Raw genomic sequence first — 16,605 nt, forward strand, 5'->3', positions numbered from 1 at the left:
ATCGTGCCTCGTTTCTGGTTTCGAACGATTACGAGAAAGGCGTATATTTATCGGTCGTTTCGCGAATGCTTCTCGTCGTGCGTTTAATTTTTTAAGAAAGCGCGCGACACGTTGCGTTAACTGAAACGGTAATGTTTCAACAGAAATAGAGCGGCGACGGTAAAACGATCGTTAACAACTGTGTCATTCGTTAAGGTAATTCCATTTCGTCTCCCAAATGGTCGGAAATGTTAACAGTTTTTAAAACTGGCGGAGGTCGGAGAACCGAGCAGACGAAACTGGGTATACGCGCGGTAATGTTACCGCGGCCACGGTCATTCTAAAATAAATGAAGTATTAAATTCATTCTCCCTGTCCGTTGCCTGGCTGCATATTAAAATTTCTGCTTGCTCCCCCCAGAGAAAAAACGAAGAAACGAAGGAGAATTCGTGCGCCCTTCGCGCGTACTTATTCTTCTGTCAAAATAATTAAAACACTAACAAGGCGGCCGTAGTACTCGCGTAACACTGGTAATAGGTAAGCTGAGACTAGATTCTGGCTGCTATATAAAATACAACAGAGGGTACATTTAATAGAAAAGTAAAACGGTTTAATTATACAATTAATGTCTGATCGGATAATATTACTTCATGGTTAAATACGTACACACGTTTATACGATTAACGTTATTAATATTCATCTAATTTCAAATAAAATTTCCGTAACTGTGCAGGCAAGTGTATTCCCAAATGATATTTGAAAGTTTTTAAATATTTTTACTAGTCTTTAATAGCGTTTTTTCTTACGTTAAGGATAATAACTAGGTTGCAGTAGTGAAAAGTAAAGTAAAAAATTCCTCAATAAAACATCGTTTAGCAATATCGAATCTTTGGTTACTTAAAGCGTTTCATAATTTCGCTAAATAGATATTTCGAAACATTATGAAACTACCTTACGATAAATGTTTAAGTTTTTAAGATTCTAAGAAGCGTCGAGAAGGCAGTTTTTTCACAAATTCCTCTTACGTGTCAGACACTGTTTACATCTAGTATTTTCGAAGGATCGTACAAGGACGACAGAAGAAATCCGTATCTACTGTGTTTTGCTTGTATTGATAGGTACAATCAGTCCCATAAGTGTTCGTACTTACAATGTTTATGAAAGATATTTGACGAAATAAAGTGATAGGTTTAAGGACTTCGTATGAATTCACTATAAAGTTCGTTTAGACAAAGTTTTAGTAAAATACATATTCGAACGAACTTCGATCAATTTTTACGGAATCTTTTATCCGTTCAAAGTCTGTGCAAACGTCAAATCTGGAGGTCCCCGGATACTCTGACAAAACAGTATCCCATTCCAGGATTAATAGTTATTTTACTTTCTCATACGCTTGTATATGATTCCTGTCAACGCATTCTTATTCAACAGCAACACACGAACAAAATTTTAAATTAAAATAGAATGGTTGATCCCAGCATGAGCTGTAGAAGTAATTTCTAGTATATGATAATACGACGGTATAAACAGAACAAAATTTACTTTATCAAGTACGAAAACTTTTATGAATTTTTATTGTGTATTATATAGGTAAAAAATTAAAATGTTTGCTAAAGTTTTGTCTGGGTAAACTGCATATGTTACACATCTATAGTGAAAGATTTATTTAAAAATCTTAGACACATCCTTTAATTTCATGTATAAAATTCTGTGTAGAATTTAAAATCTTGTACAGACACTTAGACTATTGGATATTTACGTGCCTGGCTGTATATCGAATCGGCAAGGACGTACCTGTTTATCGCAGGAACATGCGCTCCGTTGTTAGTATCACTGTAAACGTCTAACTAAGCGGTCGCGTTTCGAATCCGAGCACTCGCGTTTGGCTCCGTTTCTCTTAATTCTCTGCTACGAAAGTATTTCTATTTTACCGCACATTACTGTTTCGTGATCGTATCTGTTTTATTTTCTTAACTATATTTGCGAAGTGATAATTCACGTTCGACAAAATCAAGAAAATAGATCTACTTTCTTTAGGTGAGTCGAAAAGCTATAAAAGGAATAATAATTGAATAAGTTCGGGCTCCTCAAATTATACTTTCCAGTACGTTGCTTTATGTTTCTATTTCTTAGAATTTAGAAACGGGGACGAAGAACTTAAGGTTTCCAGTTGATTCGTGAGATTTCCCAAGTGATTCTCTTATTGCGCAATTACGATGAAAAATAGAGATGGCGAATTTTATTGTCGTACTAGAAACTTCTTTCATGTTGGAAAACTGCGATTATCTATATAGAGTGTACCACGATTAAATGGCCAATCGGTCCCGGTATTTTCAACGAGTGGAAATAAAGGAAAGAAATCCTGTAAACCTAGTCGAATAGAACGCTTCGTTAAAAAGTTAAGAAAAATATGAAATCATAACAAACTCCATTTTAGTATGTTACATAAGTCAGTGACATTTTTCTTATGTATGATTTCACATGTATTTTCTCCGATTAGCTGTTTGATCTTGCGACAACCTGTATCTATAACTTATATATTATACATTTTCAAACTATTTAAATTATAAGAAATAGAAACATATGAAACCATATCAGAAAATACAATTATAAAATACGTGAAAAATACACATAGTGTTACTTATAATATAGACAGTGTAAAATTTAAAGTAAAGTTGTGAAAATAACCAATGATCTCTTCTATGGTTTCGAAAAAGATGCTTCTCTATTCAAATGGAATTAACTCGATCTAATAATACTGTTCTACAAAATATTATTGAATTAAAACAGAATATTTTTGCTTGCGAATATTTAAAAAATATCAAAGTTATCGATCTTGCGAGCAGTATTTATATTTGTTAACGTCGGCATAAAATATTCTACGTTTAGAAACGTTTCTGTCATCTTCGAATACAACAAATCATATTAATTATCAATCGCGAACAACTGAATAAAATATTTTTAATTTGTTTCGAAGTAAATAATATAAGCAGTGAACATAATGGGTGACTTACAATATAATGTTATCGTTGTACTGATTTTAATAAATACAAATACTACTTGCGAGACCAGTTGTTATTAAATTGTCGAGCCACTCAAAGTTTTGCTTTAAGCGTTTTGCGGCGATGAATATTAAGCGCAATGAAGTTTCGTATCGATTGCAGCAATCGTTAGAAGAGAATGCTGAAATCGAATTTCCTACTTAACTATAAATTGCCCAACATGCTGCCACTTCGGTTCGATATGTATGACAACAGTGTGCAAGAGGAAACTGGGTAAGTGTGAAAAGAGCTTCTAAATTAATTTCAACATCAAACATGATTTATTTACAGCGGTTCTGGCGACGAATAAATAGCGCCATTCGTTGGAACAAATATTAAATTAAATGCTTACGCAGAGCACTTTACTTTTCATGCAATAATATAATTATTACTTTCCCTTTGATGATTCGGCCCTTGCTGTGGTTCTTTTTAGACAACAGTTTTTTTAATAATCGACAGTCTTTCGTATTAGTTTTTACAGAATTTCCAGTTAATTTTGCATCAGCGTCCATTCATATATTGTTCACAAGTTTTTTTATTATTGGAGTTCTAAATACAAAGCTAAGAAATAAAATAAGCGTAACAAAGTTTCATCTTTTTATCCCTTAACGTAAACGGTGGAAAGATGAAGTTATACACAAATTTTACAACAACGTTTTACGTATTTATGCTTATCAAATGTTTCGCAAACGTTGCAAATGGACGTTTCGAATGAACAGTAAATGCGTGAGAACGTTCCTGGTTCTGACAACGTTGCATAAACGTCTCTGGAACGCCATAGTCGAACAGCTTAAATTATAATATTATTTCAATGTTGTCGAAAGGAAATTTTGTTTAACGAATTAAACGATTTAAACGAACCGTGTATCGAAATTCATTTTTCGAGTAATACATAATTCATTAAAATTTATTTATTGATTTATCATAAAGTTAAAGTATTATGGAGTAGCTATTTCGTAAAAAGAAAGTTTACCCCCAAAAAAGAAGGAGATAGGTTTAACGTGCCAAATTACCTTAAAGTCTATCAAACGCTTTTATTCTGTTTAAAATTTTTATTCATCTCGTTGTAAATAATGTACAAGAGCACCAGCGAACCGAAGAAACAAAGTAAATAAAAATGTATATAATTAGCGACGATCGCGACATCGTTGAACTTCCTTATCGTCGTGACTCGATTTGAGAATCGATTATACGATCGTCTTTCCCGCTCAGCTTTTTTTCCTCTGTGCTCAGCTCTTTTTAATTGGTTGCCTCTCGAAGCAGTGTCTCTGCAGTCAATTAGTGCCTTGCGTAGAGTGGTCTTCTCTCGCGATTAACGATTTTTCTGCTTTGCATTTTCCACGGGCTGCTACCTGCGACGAAGGTGCTATCTGCATTCGATAAGCAAACCAACGTTGACGATTCAAAGAACCTGCGCAATTTTATCAGAAATTGAAGTCGAAACGGTCTCGAGAGAAAGAAAGTTGAAGAATCGGTATAGTAAACGTAAGACGTTTCCTTTAGTTATAAACAATCAAAGCTTCAGCTTCGTGGATTCTGTCAAGTCAGGTTTTTAGATAATCGAAGAATCGTGTGCCGTCGACAACTTAATTGTAACTTTAACTTTAAGAAAGTTATGGTTTGGTCACTCTCTAATTACATTGGCAACGATGATACGTAATCCTTAGCGAAAAACCGCCTGTTTTGAAATATCGGTGGTTTGTACGGGCTCTAATTAACCATGAAATAATTAAAAGGATCCCAGCATAAAGATTGAATATTATATTGCAATGCATGGATAGCAGCATTAACTACATTCTCCGCTCATCGCACGCCAGGGACACGCAGGGTTGAAGCTTAACTTCGGTGTTTAATTGGTTAATTAACGAGCCAGCGGGCACAGCTCGCACTACATTAACGAACTTGTCGTCCGCCACTATGAAGTCAAGAGTGGAGATATGATATCTGCTTGATTATCTCTTATTTAACACCATTGTGTCTGGTCGGGTCGAAGGGTGATAACGAATCAGTTCCTATCCCGACAGCGATCCGGGAAGGGAAGGAACAAAATTGAGCAATAGTGCTCCGGGCACCGTGAAGATCCAGTAATTGAATTACACTCTGATAACCGCTTATCGCGAGCTGCTTTTCCGCGATCTCGCTCACGGAAAATAACTTTCGCTTATAGCTCTTTATTCATTTCATCCGATTCCTAATGAAATAATTAGTTCATTTGCCCGATCCTGTCGCCGACATCGACGGATAGAAGATTAAAATTAAAATTAAATTCCTGCCTTCTGTGTATGCCAGCCACTACCGTATTCCATAAATCCTACTCGACCTTTCATTGTTTTGATCCGGGCGCTCTTCCGTCAGTAATTACTACCGATAAAGGAAAGCTCGTTTACAGACAGCTTGCCGATTTTTAACCTTTAGCTATTATCACTGGGCCATATTTAATCCGGGAACAACAAACAGTCGATCATAATTCGCATTCTCCAGTTGTTTGTACAAATTAAGATCGTTTTATAATACTTGACAAGCAACGATAATTTTCCTAGAGATAGTGGCAACTGGTGGTAATTTTTGTATGTCTGTGTCGTATGTTTTCTATATTTGCTAAATAAATCGGCTTCGCGAACTCTGCTGGAGCCATTACTCATCCATGGAATTCATTTTAAATTTAATTTAATCGATCTGCTTCGGATTCGCTTTAAATAAACTTCCAAAGATGTTCTTGGATTAATTTTTCTAATTTAACGATCGCCGGTAGAGTAATTTCGTTCAGGAAGAAAATTTGACTTCTCAGAATATGTAACTTTGTTTAAATATTCAATTATTTAATTTACATGCCCTACACCTGTCTATCATAATGTTAATATAATATCTGTTTGGTTTGATCCAATTTCATTTTGAATTATTGAACCTCTTCAGGAACGAAATATTTTATTCAAAATAATCTCATTATTATTCCATGACATCTATGAATTTTGTGAAAATGTTTGTATTAACTAATCAACGACTTCGTACAATTTCGTCGATAAATGTAGTTGAAAAATAATATTATTTTTCAGATTTCGTGACAACGGATTCGTAAAAATTATTATTCTAAGAATTCTAATGCGGTACAAAGCTGATTCCGATAAATGTAATATTATTCATTGAAAGTTGTACCTAATACAGTGTCGTTTCTTTTCTTATATTCTATCCTTAAATGTTAAATAAAATATTACACGGTTTCGATTTTGCATCTTCTGATTATAAAATTATTTAAACGTGTCCCTGGTATTAAGTATCGCGAATAAATTAGCAGGGTAAGACACGCGTCGATAAGGAAGCAATTAGTTTTCCGGTGCACACGTGTACTCGCGAAGAGCGCAGCCGACGACACAATGGCAAAAATAATCTCTCGGAGATAAAGTTTTCAACCCCGTAGCTCAAGTGATAATACCTTGGGGGTTAAACTGTTCTGGGTGTATTCTTCGCGTGGCACATTTCGCAAGTTCGTAGCAGCGGACCCTAAAACTGCGATTTCGCGGTGAAACGATTTGAGCATACATGGTTGGCGTTAGGCAACCAAATCGCTTGTACAAAACCGTGGGGGTATACTAAACGGCTGATTCGGGAGTAATCTTGAGCTATTTCAAACCGTGCTACGCCACTCGATGGCATACGTAAGTTTTAATTGAAATATACTCTTTTTTTTATCTCGACCTTTGCGCTATGACAGCTAAAGATAGCTTCAGCTGTCGTTAACTATTATAATTTCATATTTACGCGATTTTGGCGTCTTATTTTGGCTTTTAAAATCTCTCATTAAAATTTTATATGCCGGATAATTGGACTATATCTACAAACTATATCTAAAAACAAGGAATATAATCACAGATCACTGACCAAATATTATACTTGCGGTAAAGAATTTTTTTCTCAAAAGTGCGTAGGATTTCGGGGGTATGTGTAATGACCAAAAATGATTGTAATCGACCCCTGAAACCAAAAATAATTTTTACAGAACAATTTGAATTTTTTTTTTTCGTCGAAAAATTTAGCCGCCCCCTGTCGATTTTTCTTAAAAATTCATTTTTCATTTTTAGTAATTTCGTTTGACGCCCTACAGAAAAGTTGTCTAATACTTTTTTGTAGATACCCATGAGCACTACTTCAGAAAAAAGTTTCATTGAAGTATATTCGCTATTGTAGAAGTTATGGCTGTTTGAAAATTTGACCATTTTTATGGGGTTTTTTTTATTTTGCGGGGTCAAGCATCAACTTTCCGAATATTTTTGCGATTTCTACATATTCTCCATTAAAATGCGCATTGTTTGCTTTTTTAAACATTAAAATCCTTCAATCCGTTCAGAAGTTATGACGTTTTATAGATACGCACGAAATTTTGGAGTGACATTTCTGGCCTGAAATTATATTTTCAGTAAGGAATTTTTTTCTTGGAAACTCGTAGGAATTCGGGGGTGTGTCTATTGACCAAAAATGATTATAATTGACCCCTGTAACTAAATATAATTTTTTCAGGACGATTTGAAAGTCTTTTTTTTCACCCAAAACTTTCAGCACTTACTCGAATTTTTTTCTCAAAAGTGCGTAGGATTTCGGGGGTATGTGTAATGACCAAAAATGATCGTAATTGACCCCCGCAATCGAAAATAATTTTTTCAGAACTATTTGAAAAAATTTTTTTTCGTCAAAAAATTTAGGCACCTACCCCCTGTCGATTTTTTTTAAAAATTCCTTTTTCATTTTTAATAATTTTGTTTGACGCCCTACAAAAAAGATGTCTAATACTTTTTTGTAGGTACCTATGAGCTCTACTTTAGAAAAAAGTTTCATTGAAATATATTCACAATTGAAGAAGTTATGGCTGTTTGAAAATTGGACCATTTTTATGGGGTTTTTCTCATTTTGGGGGGTCAAGGACCAACTTTTCGAATATTTTTGCGATTTCTACATATTCTCCATTAAAATACTCGTTGTTTGCTTTTTTAAACATTAAAATCATCCAATCCGTTCGGAAGTTATGACATTTTAAAGATTTGCATGAAAATTCGGGCAGATATTTGTGGCCAGAAATTATATTTTCGGTAAGGAATTTTTTTCTCGAAAACCCGTAGGATTTCGGGGGTATGTCTATTCACCAAAAATGATCGTAATTGTTCCCCGCAACCGAAAATAATTTTTTCAGATCGATTTGAAATTTTTTAATGTCGCCGAAAAATTTGTCCACCTTTTATTATAGTTATTCGGATAACCGGGTGCGGGATAATTCAAACATTACTGTACTAGTTTTCTTGATTCGTAATCAAACAATATCCTATATTTTCGCGAACGCGCGTGCCAACGATTGATGGAAAAATTAACCAACAACTGTTACAAACCAACTTCGTCATAATGTAAATTATCTGAACTCCATTACACGATAGTTCGATCGCTAGTAATTGAACCAGTTTCGTGAGTCATTGTACGTCAATTATTATTAACAGTGTCTGGTGAAATCGATCCATACCGAGCGGAATAGTCCCTGGCTGCGTTCCGTCGATGCTTTGCAAAGACGGGGGGACCGATAAAAGAAAAATTGGATCGCATTTACATCAGAATTCCTCTTGCGTGCGCAAGGTCGTTCGAGTTTCCGGTAAGCAGATCGGTAATTAAGAAGCGCCGGAGCGACCTGAAGCGTAACAGCGTCACTCGCCCCCGTTCCTGCAGGAAGAGAAGAAGGTCGAGGGTTGCGCGCGGTAAAAAGGGGAAGATCTCATCTTCGGAATCGCGAGCTTAATCGGTTTAATTAACGAAGAGCAGCGAGGCAGTGTTAGCGAGTGACCGAGGCAACCCAGGGGCCGGACAGCGCCGCGGCGCGCAAATTTAAGCTCAGCAGAAATTCTGCCCCAATTACCGATCGGTAATTGGACGCCGCCAGGCGTATCGCTCCCACGAACGAGTTCCCTGCGATTATCGAATCTTCGATCGGCGCGTTTCGAATGTCCATTGGGCCTTTTCGTCCCTGCCCGTTCGGATCGTCTCTTTGTTTTCGTACAACGGACGCGACCGACTTTCGCCACGAATTTCAAGTGGATCGTCCTAGGGGATTGTACTTGACCGATGCGCCGCAAATTGAATATCCCCGACGCGTTATTTGTCGTTATCGTACGACAACCGCCATCAACGATTCTGGGTGTCCGTGGATCGTATTATACGATTTTCGTAAACAGTAACGTCGAATTTACTCGTATGAAGTAAATATTATCGCTCGCAAAACAGCGAATCTGTAAACAAATATTTAAATCGCTGTAATTTTGTTGAAACGAAACCTTCATTGGTCGAAATGCTCATTCCTGGCAGCGATTTCGCGAGCGAATTTAATTCGAAGGGAATCTGTACTTTTCAAGTTAAGGAATTCGTCGTAATTCCTTTCTTGTCTCGTTATTAAATATTTTACTTACCAAGAAATATTGTACATCACTATTAGGCGATGTTTTTTTTATGTAAAATGCTAAATTCGCGAATATTTACTATTTCAAAACGGAGTGATTTTGTAAAATTTTAAATTTCTTTGGGTTTTTCGATTCGATATTTTTCTATAAAAGAATGTATATACCTTAGGAAAATATGTATAAATAATGGTGGCGAGTTTCGAACTAGTTTTTGTTTTATAAAATTCGAAAAATGTCATTGTTTTTTCATGTTCAAATTAGATTGTTCCTTCGAGAAACGGAAGTTGGCCAAGAATTGTTATTCCTAATGACACTCCTGTCAAATGGCAGTACAAATTAGGGACATTTTTAACGTTTCGCCAGTCTCTCAGACTTTATTAAATTACAGTTTTTTTTTTCAAAAGTAAAAGTTTTGGAATGACAGGATTTCGTGGCTAGATCGTCGGAACGTCCATGGTATTAATTCTATTGTAAAACATTTTTCGTGTCAAGATGAACGGGTTTAATTATACTTTGAACGAACAAGCAGGATGGAAAGTTTGAATTCTGTTCTACGCGGGGCACGTTACGTATTATGGACAAATTAATATCTGCCGCGCGTACGAAATGTGTTTGGGTATGTACGAGTTGCTTTGATAACTTATTTTAATTGCTATTTTATAGCGATTTGTTCCATTTGTCACCAGAGTCGAGCAAATTCTGTTCAGGAATAACAAATAATGAATAAAAATTATAGATCCGTTTGTAAGTTAGCTTGCCTGAATATCAGTTTGAAATATTTGTTAATGAATTGTAATTTACAACAGTGTACGAATAAATCTAAAACTTGTATTCGTTATTCGTGAATAAAAGTTAGACAAGACAAAAAGGCTAATATTAGGGAATTTTATTTGAATAAATTCGTTCGAGCGAAGCTACGATTTAGATTTCGTTAATCGAAAGAGATAATTACCGTATTTACAACACGCTAAGAAAACATATTTCAGTGATGTTCATATTCCCGTCACACGTTTGAGGCTGAAAAGTGCTATCTGGATATACATAGAAACGACTCTGTTCCGCGAACCAACTACGATTGTTTCCGAGTCGCTGAGTTTAAAGGCGACCGCCGACACTTGTAGTTGAAAGTGAGAAACAGAGACCGAGCGGGACACAGTTACATACTGCTTACATAATATCTCACAAGGGACACTCCCAAAGAGATAATCGACTCTTTCGATGCAACTGGAGCAATTGAAACAAAAACTATTTGCTCGAATGTCTAGGAAAGTATTAATGTAGGAAAGAAATTGAAAACTCCGTACTCTTTGATGAATTATTATATACAAGATAGATCAAATACAATCATCTAAACATACACTCACTACTACCTCTATGTTACATAGTTTTACGCTAATCACATACATATTGCTTATACAATTCAAAAGTATAGGAATCTAACAATGTTTGATATCGTTTGCATCGTAAGTTTCAAAATTCAATCAAACCAAGTATACGATTACTCAAGTAGCTTGAAGGTTTGATCAAACTTGAGAAAATTCAATCTGTTCAAATGTTTCATTTCTTATCTTTTACTAACTTGCTAGGAAACCTTTACCAACATCAAACCACCTGAAAATTTTCACGATTATTCTTGATTTTATCTAAGTTAATACTTTAATGGCCGCACGTCTACGCAGTCAAACGTTGCCAGGGGCCGGCAATATTTTTGAAGAATTAATTTAATAAAGCTTTATTAAAATTGACAAAATAATGCAACATGTGCAAACATACACATAAAACAAGAAACAATAACAATTTAACAGTACTTGACAGGTCTTACACATAAAATATGTAGGTTGTCTAATTTTATTCGCTTAGCAAACATTACAATCCCTTCGTACACCCTTTTTTATTACTGATATTTGAACTAATTGTAAAAATAAAATACCGCCGGCATTTGCTCCATAATTTACATGGTACACCATTGTAGTGTAAAATCTAAAATTAAAAACAGACAATAAAACAATAATTACCTAAGATCAAAGATGTAGCGATGAAATACGAAGCCAATAGCAATATCCACACTTGTTTACATTCATAATTCATCACACAGAGAGTGTGGTATTCTATCTATGGCTATCACACACATGTTGTGTGAGCGGCCATTAAAGTGTTAAAATCAAGTTTATTTGAATAATCAAATTTGCTTGGACGCAAACGATCAAACACTTAATTTAATTCAAACAAACATGTCCAAGCACCAATTAAGCAAGAAATATTCTGTGATCGAGTGATACACATGTAAATTTCAGAGACTCGACCTTCGACCTGTCATTCGCCATTTCCCCCACGAGCAGACCCATTATTTTTTAGCCACACGTTGTAAACGATTGCTTTCTGTTCGCGTTAAATGAAAAAGGAGCGTCTCGAAACTAATGTACCGTGGAATATCAACTCTTCTTTGGCTCCTCGTCTCTTTCATTTTCTCTGTCTCTCGATCCTCGTTCTTTAGCCGTTGCAATTAGTTTAGTGATAAGGTTTCTTCGTTGAAACGTTCCCCAGTTTGCTCCTTTCCTCCGCACAATTAGGGGAATCTTTAAGGCAGATCATTTGCAAGCCCCAATTTGCCGGGTTGATTCGGCGGAAAAAGATCGCTCTTCAGAAATCGCGACGAAAAAGGACGAGTATAGCTTCGCGAAAGAGAAATGGACGCAGATAGAGAGAGAATGGAATGTCAAAAATGGGCAGAGACGGTACCAGAAATAATACGTTCTGACGATATTGGGCCATCGAGAAGACGCCGCGACGGGTATACGTGTGCTTGTCTGTCCATGGCCGTCTGAATCTCCTGAGTCTCTTTAACGATCGAAGGAAACTCGCTGCGTTGTAAACTGCGTGCTATGATCGGGACTCGTGCGTGCTCGTTTGAACGCAGTATCGAATTTCAATGTAAATTCTGGTTTGTGAGTTTCCGGAAGCCAAGTTGAACGGCAGCCGCGTGCCCATGCGAATAGAAATCCCTTTGAGTTTTGAAACACAGAAGTTGTATTACGGGAGAAGCTCTCGCGCACGATCGTCTGACAGTGCTTTGTTGCAATCAAAATAAAGACAATTTATAGAATAACAATTATTTTATCGACTAAAATGTTTTTAATTACAAACGACGTTTATAAGTTGTCAGTAATTAGAACCAAAGTCTGTATTATTGGTAATAATGAAACGTAAAACAAAATTTTTGGTTAATCAGATGCAACTGTGAAACTGTTTCCGTTGTTTTCATTACTAATTGTACTTGAGCATTCAAGTGTTCAAGCTCAGATTACATTTTCAAATCACTTGGATACGTCTACACCTTGTTCTGTCTTCATTCGTTGACTGTTAATATTGACGTTCGATGTTTGTTTCTGTTTGTCGATTTTTTACTCCGAACAAAGTCGCGTTTGGACTTATTTTCATCAAGAAAATTTTATCGAACCGCCGGTAATATTATCGCGAAAATACAATAAAGAACTACGAAAGTTTTCAGTTTGCTTTCGTGGCTGTCATCCAATACGATCCCGGCACAGTTTTTGGCTATATCCGTGATACGCTCGCTGTTGCGCTTATTCCTAGTGTTATTTCGATTCACTTTCTACGTTGGACGATTCTCTCGTGACTGTTTCGAATTTCCTTTTTCTACCCCGGAGAAGTGGAAAACTCCAGTCCCGATTTTTTGCATATATTTGGACACTACTCCATGGTCCTCGGTGCTTTTGCATGTCTCTGCAATTCGCCAAGTAGCAGGCAAAATGGATTTAGTTGACAAAGAAATACAAGAATCTGTCGAATTTGTTTAGCGAAAATGTTACAAATCTTTAATGAACTCGATTACATTCTTACATTTTTAATCGTAAACTTTATCGAAGATCTAGTTGGTGCAAATACGAACAAATGGAAAATAAATCTGAAATAATGTATATAATACGAGGGATTCATTCTTTAGCAACAACCTTGATTATTTCTTATTTCTGTCGATAACTTGCACAAGCTACAAGAATTCAAGAAAGAATATCCATTTAATATTGTGTGCGGATAATAGGGTACAGCAATTAATAAGCTTTCGAGGAGTTCATCAGTAACTCAAACGAATCGTTAAATTTTTGCATTTATGAGACCAACGACGAGTCTATATGCGACGAGAAAAGTCATTGAGCCTTATATTAATTAAAATTACCGTCAGTCGAGACATTGGTTAACGATAAATGTCATCGAATAAGAGATCAAACGGGCCACCGGAGTTCACCATCAAGATCTTTAACGTTTCCAACTATCTGTAAGCTTTACGAAGCTATTAACGGACAGCGTTTAATGGAGGAGTCAGAGAAGTTATTTGAAAAAAGGAACAAAACGTTCTTCGAACGATTCTAATGAAGTAAAGCCTGATAGACCTAGAGAGGGAATCGACAGAAACAGAATAACGGACCGTGAGAAATATAATGAATTACGAGGGGCGCAAGAATAAAGGAAGAGTGGGTGGGACAGAGAGAGAAAGAGAGAGAGAGAAACGCACGAATAAACGAGTAAGCTGACGAACGAGTAGAACTAACACGGACAAATCAGGTTGCTTGAAGTCGACGAGGATTTTCAGTAATTTCGTAGCACCATCGGCTGCTGAACGTGCTGCTTTCCAAGCGTTTTTTTTTCCTCCCTTTCCCTCTCCCACTCTCTTCATTTTCGATGTCGTTTTTTCGTCTGTCTCCTCCAATCTTCGTTCACGCTCGTTTCACGTCCTCGTAACGAACGTATTCCGCTGATCACGAATAATTTCTTTCGAGAGTCCATTAGGGGACATTTTTCCTGCCTCCTACGCCGATCCATTTGAAACCGAAAGCCTATTAAAAAACTGTTATATCCGTCGAATATTTCCGGAGATTTAAGATGTCGCGAGCAACGACGTCATCTGGCGTGGGATGCTCTCGATTTCCACGTCGAACAATCGATTTTTGGTGAACACGCTCGTCAAGGAGTTTACACTTTCCTGATAAATGTTAATTTAGAAATAGATAAACGTATCTGCTAATTGCCTTCTATTTTATAACGACGATCGAACGTTCGCTAAACGCTTCGTACTCAAGAACATTTAAATAAATTAATTTCGAGCGTAAACCAATTAATATTTACATTTAATTGTACATATTGACCATTTCTGCTTTTCACTTAAAATCAATTACTGTTTACAATTACAATTTACTTTAAGCCGGGATCGTAACTTCAAAGCGACGCTTCTCGCGTATCAGTAAACCATTGAAACAAAATAAATACATTTACATTTTCATTATTTCTTTGTAAGATTATTATTAATATATAATCAAGGGAACCTTATCGATTCGTTGTCAGTACTCTCGTGAATAAAGGTTTCTTTAACAAATATAATAGCGAGAACGATAATCTAAAATATCTAATCTTTCCTTCGAACAATTTCTATTTTTTCGAGCGACGTAAATTCAGCGCCGATTTTAAACGTTCGGTATCGTGGAACGTTTCAGAAGTTAATCAATTTTCCAACGACCCGAATAAAGGTTGTAACATCTGAAGCACGTAATGGATGTGATATCAAGTTCCAATTACACCCTATACAATTTTTCAGTTTTATTTAAGCTGCACGTGGATCGTTCCCACGACGAAAGAGAATTCCGATCGCGGTACGCTAAAATTGATCGACGTTCGACTTAAGCTGCGCGTAATCGATCAGGTTGTATTTTTCGTGTACGATCCAGTTACTCGTTACAAGACTCTCGTGGTCCAAAACACGAAACGAGTTTCTTTCGATACGACCAGCAGTTTCTTCAACTAGTCCCCACGATTTTTCAGCCCCTTTCGATGATCTGACAAAAAGAAAAAATATTTAACGGATACAAAATTACAGTTGCTTAAATTTAAAAACAAATTGATTTTCGATAAAATATTAAGGCTACTGTTATATTTTTAAACGGAACTAGGTATTTTTGACTTCATAGTATTGTAGGCGACATTGAAAGAAATATTTGAAATTATTCGGAGGTACATAACACTAAGGTCACGCATTTCGACTAAACAAATGAACGTAAACATTACCAATGTTTTATTAATAGTATAATATTTATTCAACTTCAGGACTTAACACACAAAATAAAAAAAAATTTTATACAAAACCAAACTGAAAACACGCATGTTAAAAAGGTGCATGTAATTGGTAATTAAATTTAATGTTCGAACTGCATTCCACCTTCTGCAACACAAAATTTTTATTCTTTGTAGTAAAGTTTTATATGTAGCTTTAATTAGAGAACTTTTTAATAAATAAATTTTGTATAAATTTTCCTTTTATTTTGTGTGACAAGTTCTGTAGTTGAATAAATAAGCATTCATAATGTTTACGTTCATTTATTTACGTCCAAATGCGAGGCTTTAGTGTTATGTATAGCCGAATAATTTCAAATATCGTGGCAATCAAACAATATTACATTACTATACTCTTCTACAATACTGTGAAGTTAGAAATATAACAGTGACGTAAATTTTGTATTGAAAATTAATTTGTTTTCGAATTTAAGTAACTGCAATTTCTTGTCGGTTAAATATCGATCAACATCGATAGGAAAGGGGCTGAAAAATCGTGGAGACTGGTTGGTACCACGCCCAGTATTTTCGAAAAACGACAGAAACATGGATTTTCGTCACGAAGCTTAAGAAATACGTCTCGCCGAAAACGTTCTACGGCAGATGTTTTACCGTGCACAGGCGAGGGTAGGACAGCGCCGAAGAAAGGGTCGCTATGGACGAGTCAAGTATTTCTTCTCTTTAAAGTATTGTTTGCGAAGACGATACCACGTACGTGACGGTCCTAATGCTCGCCAGGGTTTTTCTTGTTTTTTTCGGGCGACACGGGACAGCTGCCATCGTCACGAACGCTGCCGCGAACGACGGCGTTGTATGAAAGCGAGACAGAGAACCGGTAAGTGTAGCGGCCGAGTGGAGGAGCGACGGTGTGTGGGTGGATGTAGAGTATCCACGGAACATGATGGGAACGTGCACCGGAGCCAGAGGCGGAGAAACGAGAAACGTCCGTGGTGGATGCGGGGGGAGGCAGTCGCAGAGAAAGGGGTGAAAAACTTTTGTATGCGGCTTTCGTATCACCGGACACTACACGTGACCAGCGT

At 36.3% G+C, this 16,605-nt stretch overlaps 1 protein-coding gene across 17 annotated transcripts in view; it reads left to right on the forward strand.

Annotated features, from left to right (window-relative positions):
• The window catches only part of LOC143346633 (CUGBP Elav-like family member 1-A), a 504,287-nt gene that overhangs the window by 222,739 nt on the left and 264,943 nt on the right, over positions 1–16,605 (forward strand). Inside the window, exons 1-2 of one of the 17 annotated variants that reach the window (XM_076774925.1) lie at positions 1,859–2,016; positions 3,144–3,254. The exons of the other annotated variants lie outside the window; for them this stretch is intronic. Of the exons in view, the coding sequence (XP_076631040.1) occupies positions 3,160–3,254 (95 nt within the window). The 5' untranslated portion in view covers positions 1,859–2,016; positions 3,144–3,159. Of the gene's footprint in view, positions 1–1,858; positions 2,017–3,143; positions 3,255–16,605 lie in introns of those variants that run through there. 17 annotated transcript variants of the gene reach the window in all.

This window comes from Colletes latitarsis, chromosome 10 (genome assembly GCF_051014445.1).
Source record: "Colletes latitarsis isolate SP2378_abdomen chromosome 10, iyColLati1, whole genome shotgun sequence".
Lineage (NCBI taxonomy): Eukaryota > Metazoa > Arthropoda > Insecta > Hymenoptera > Colletidae > Colletes > Colletes latitarsis.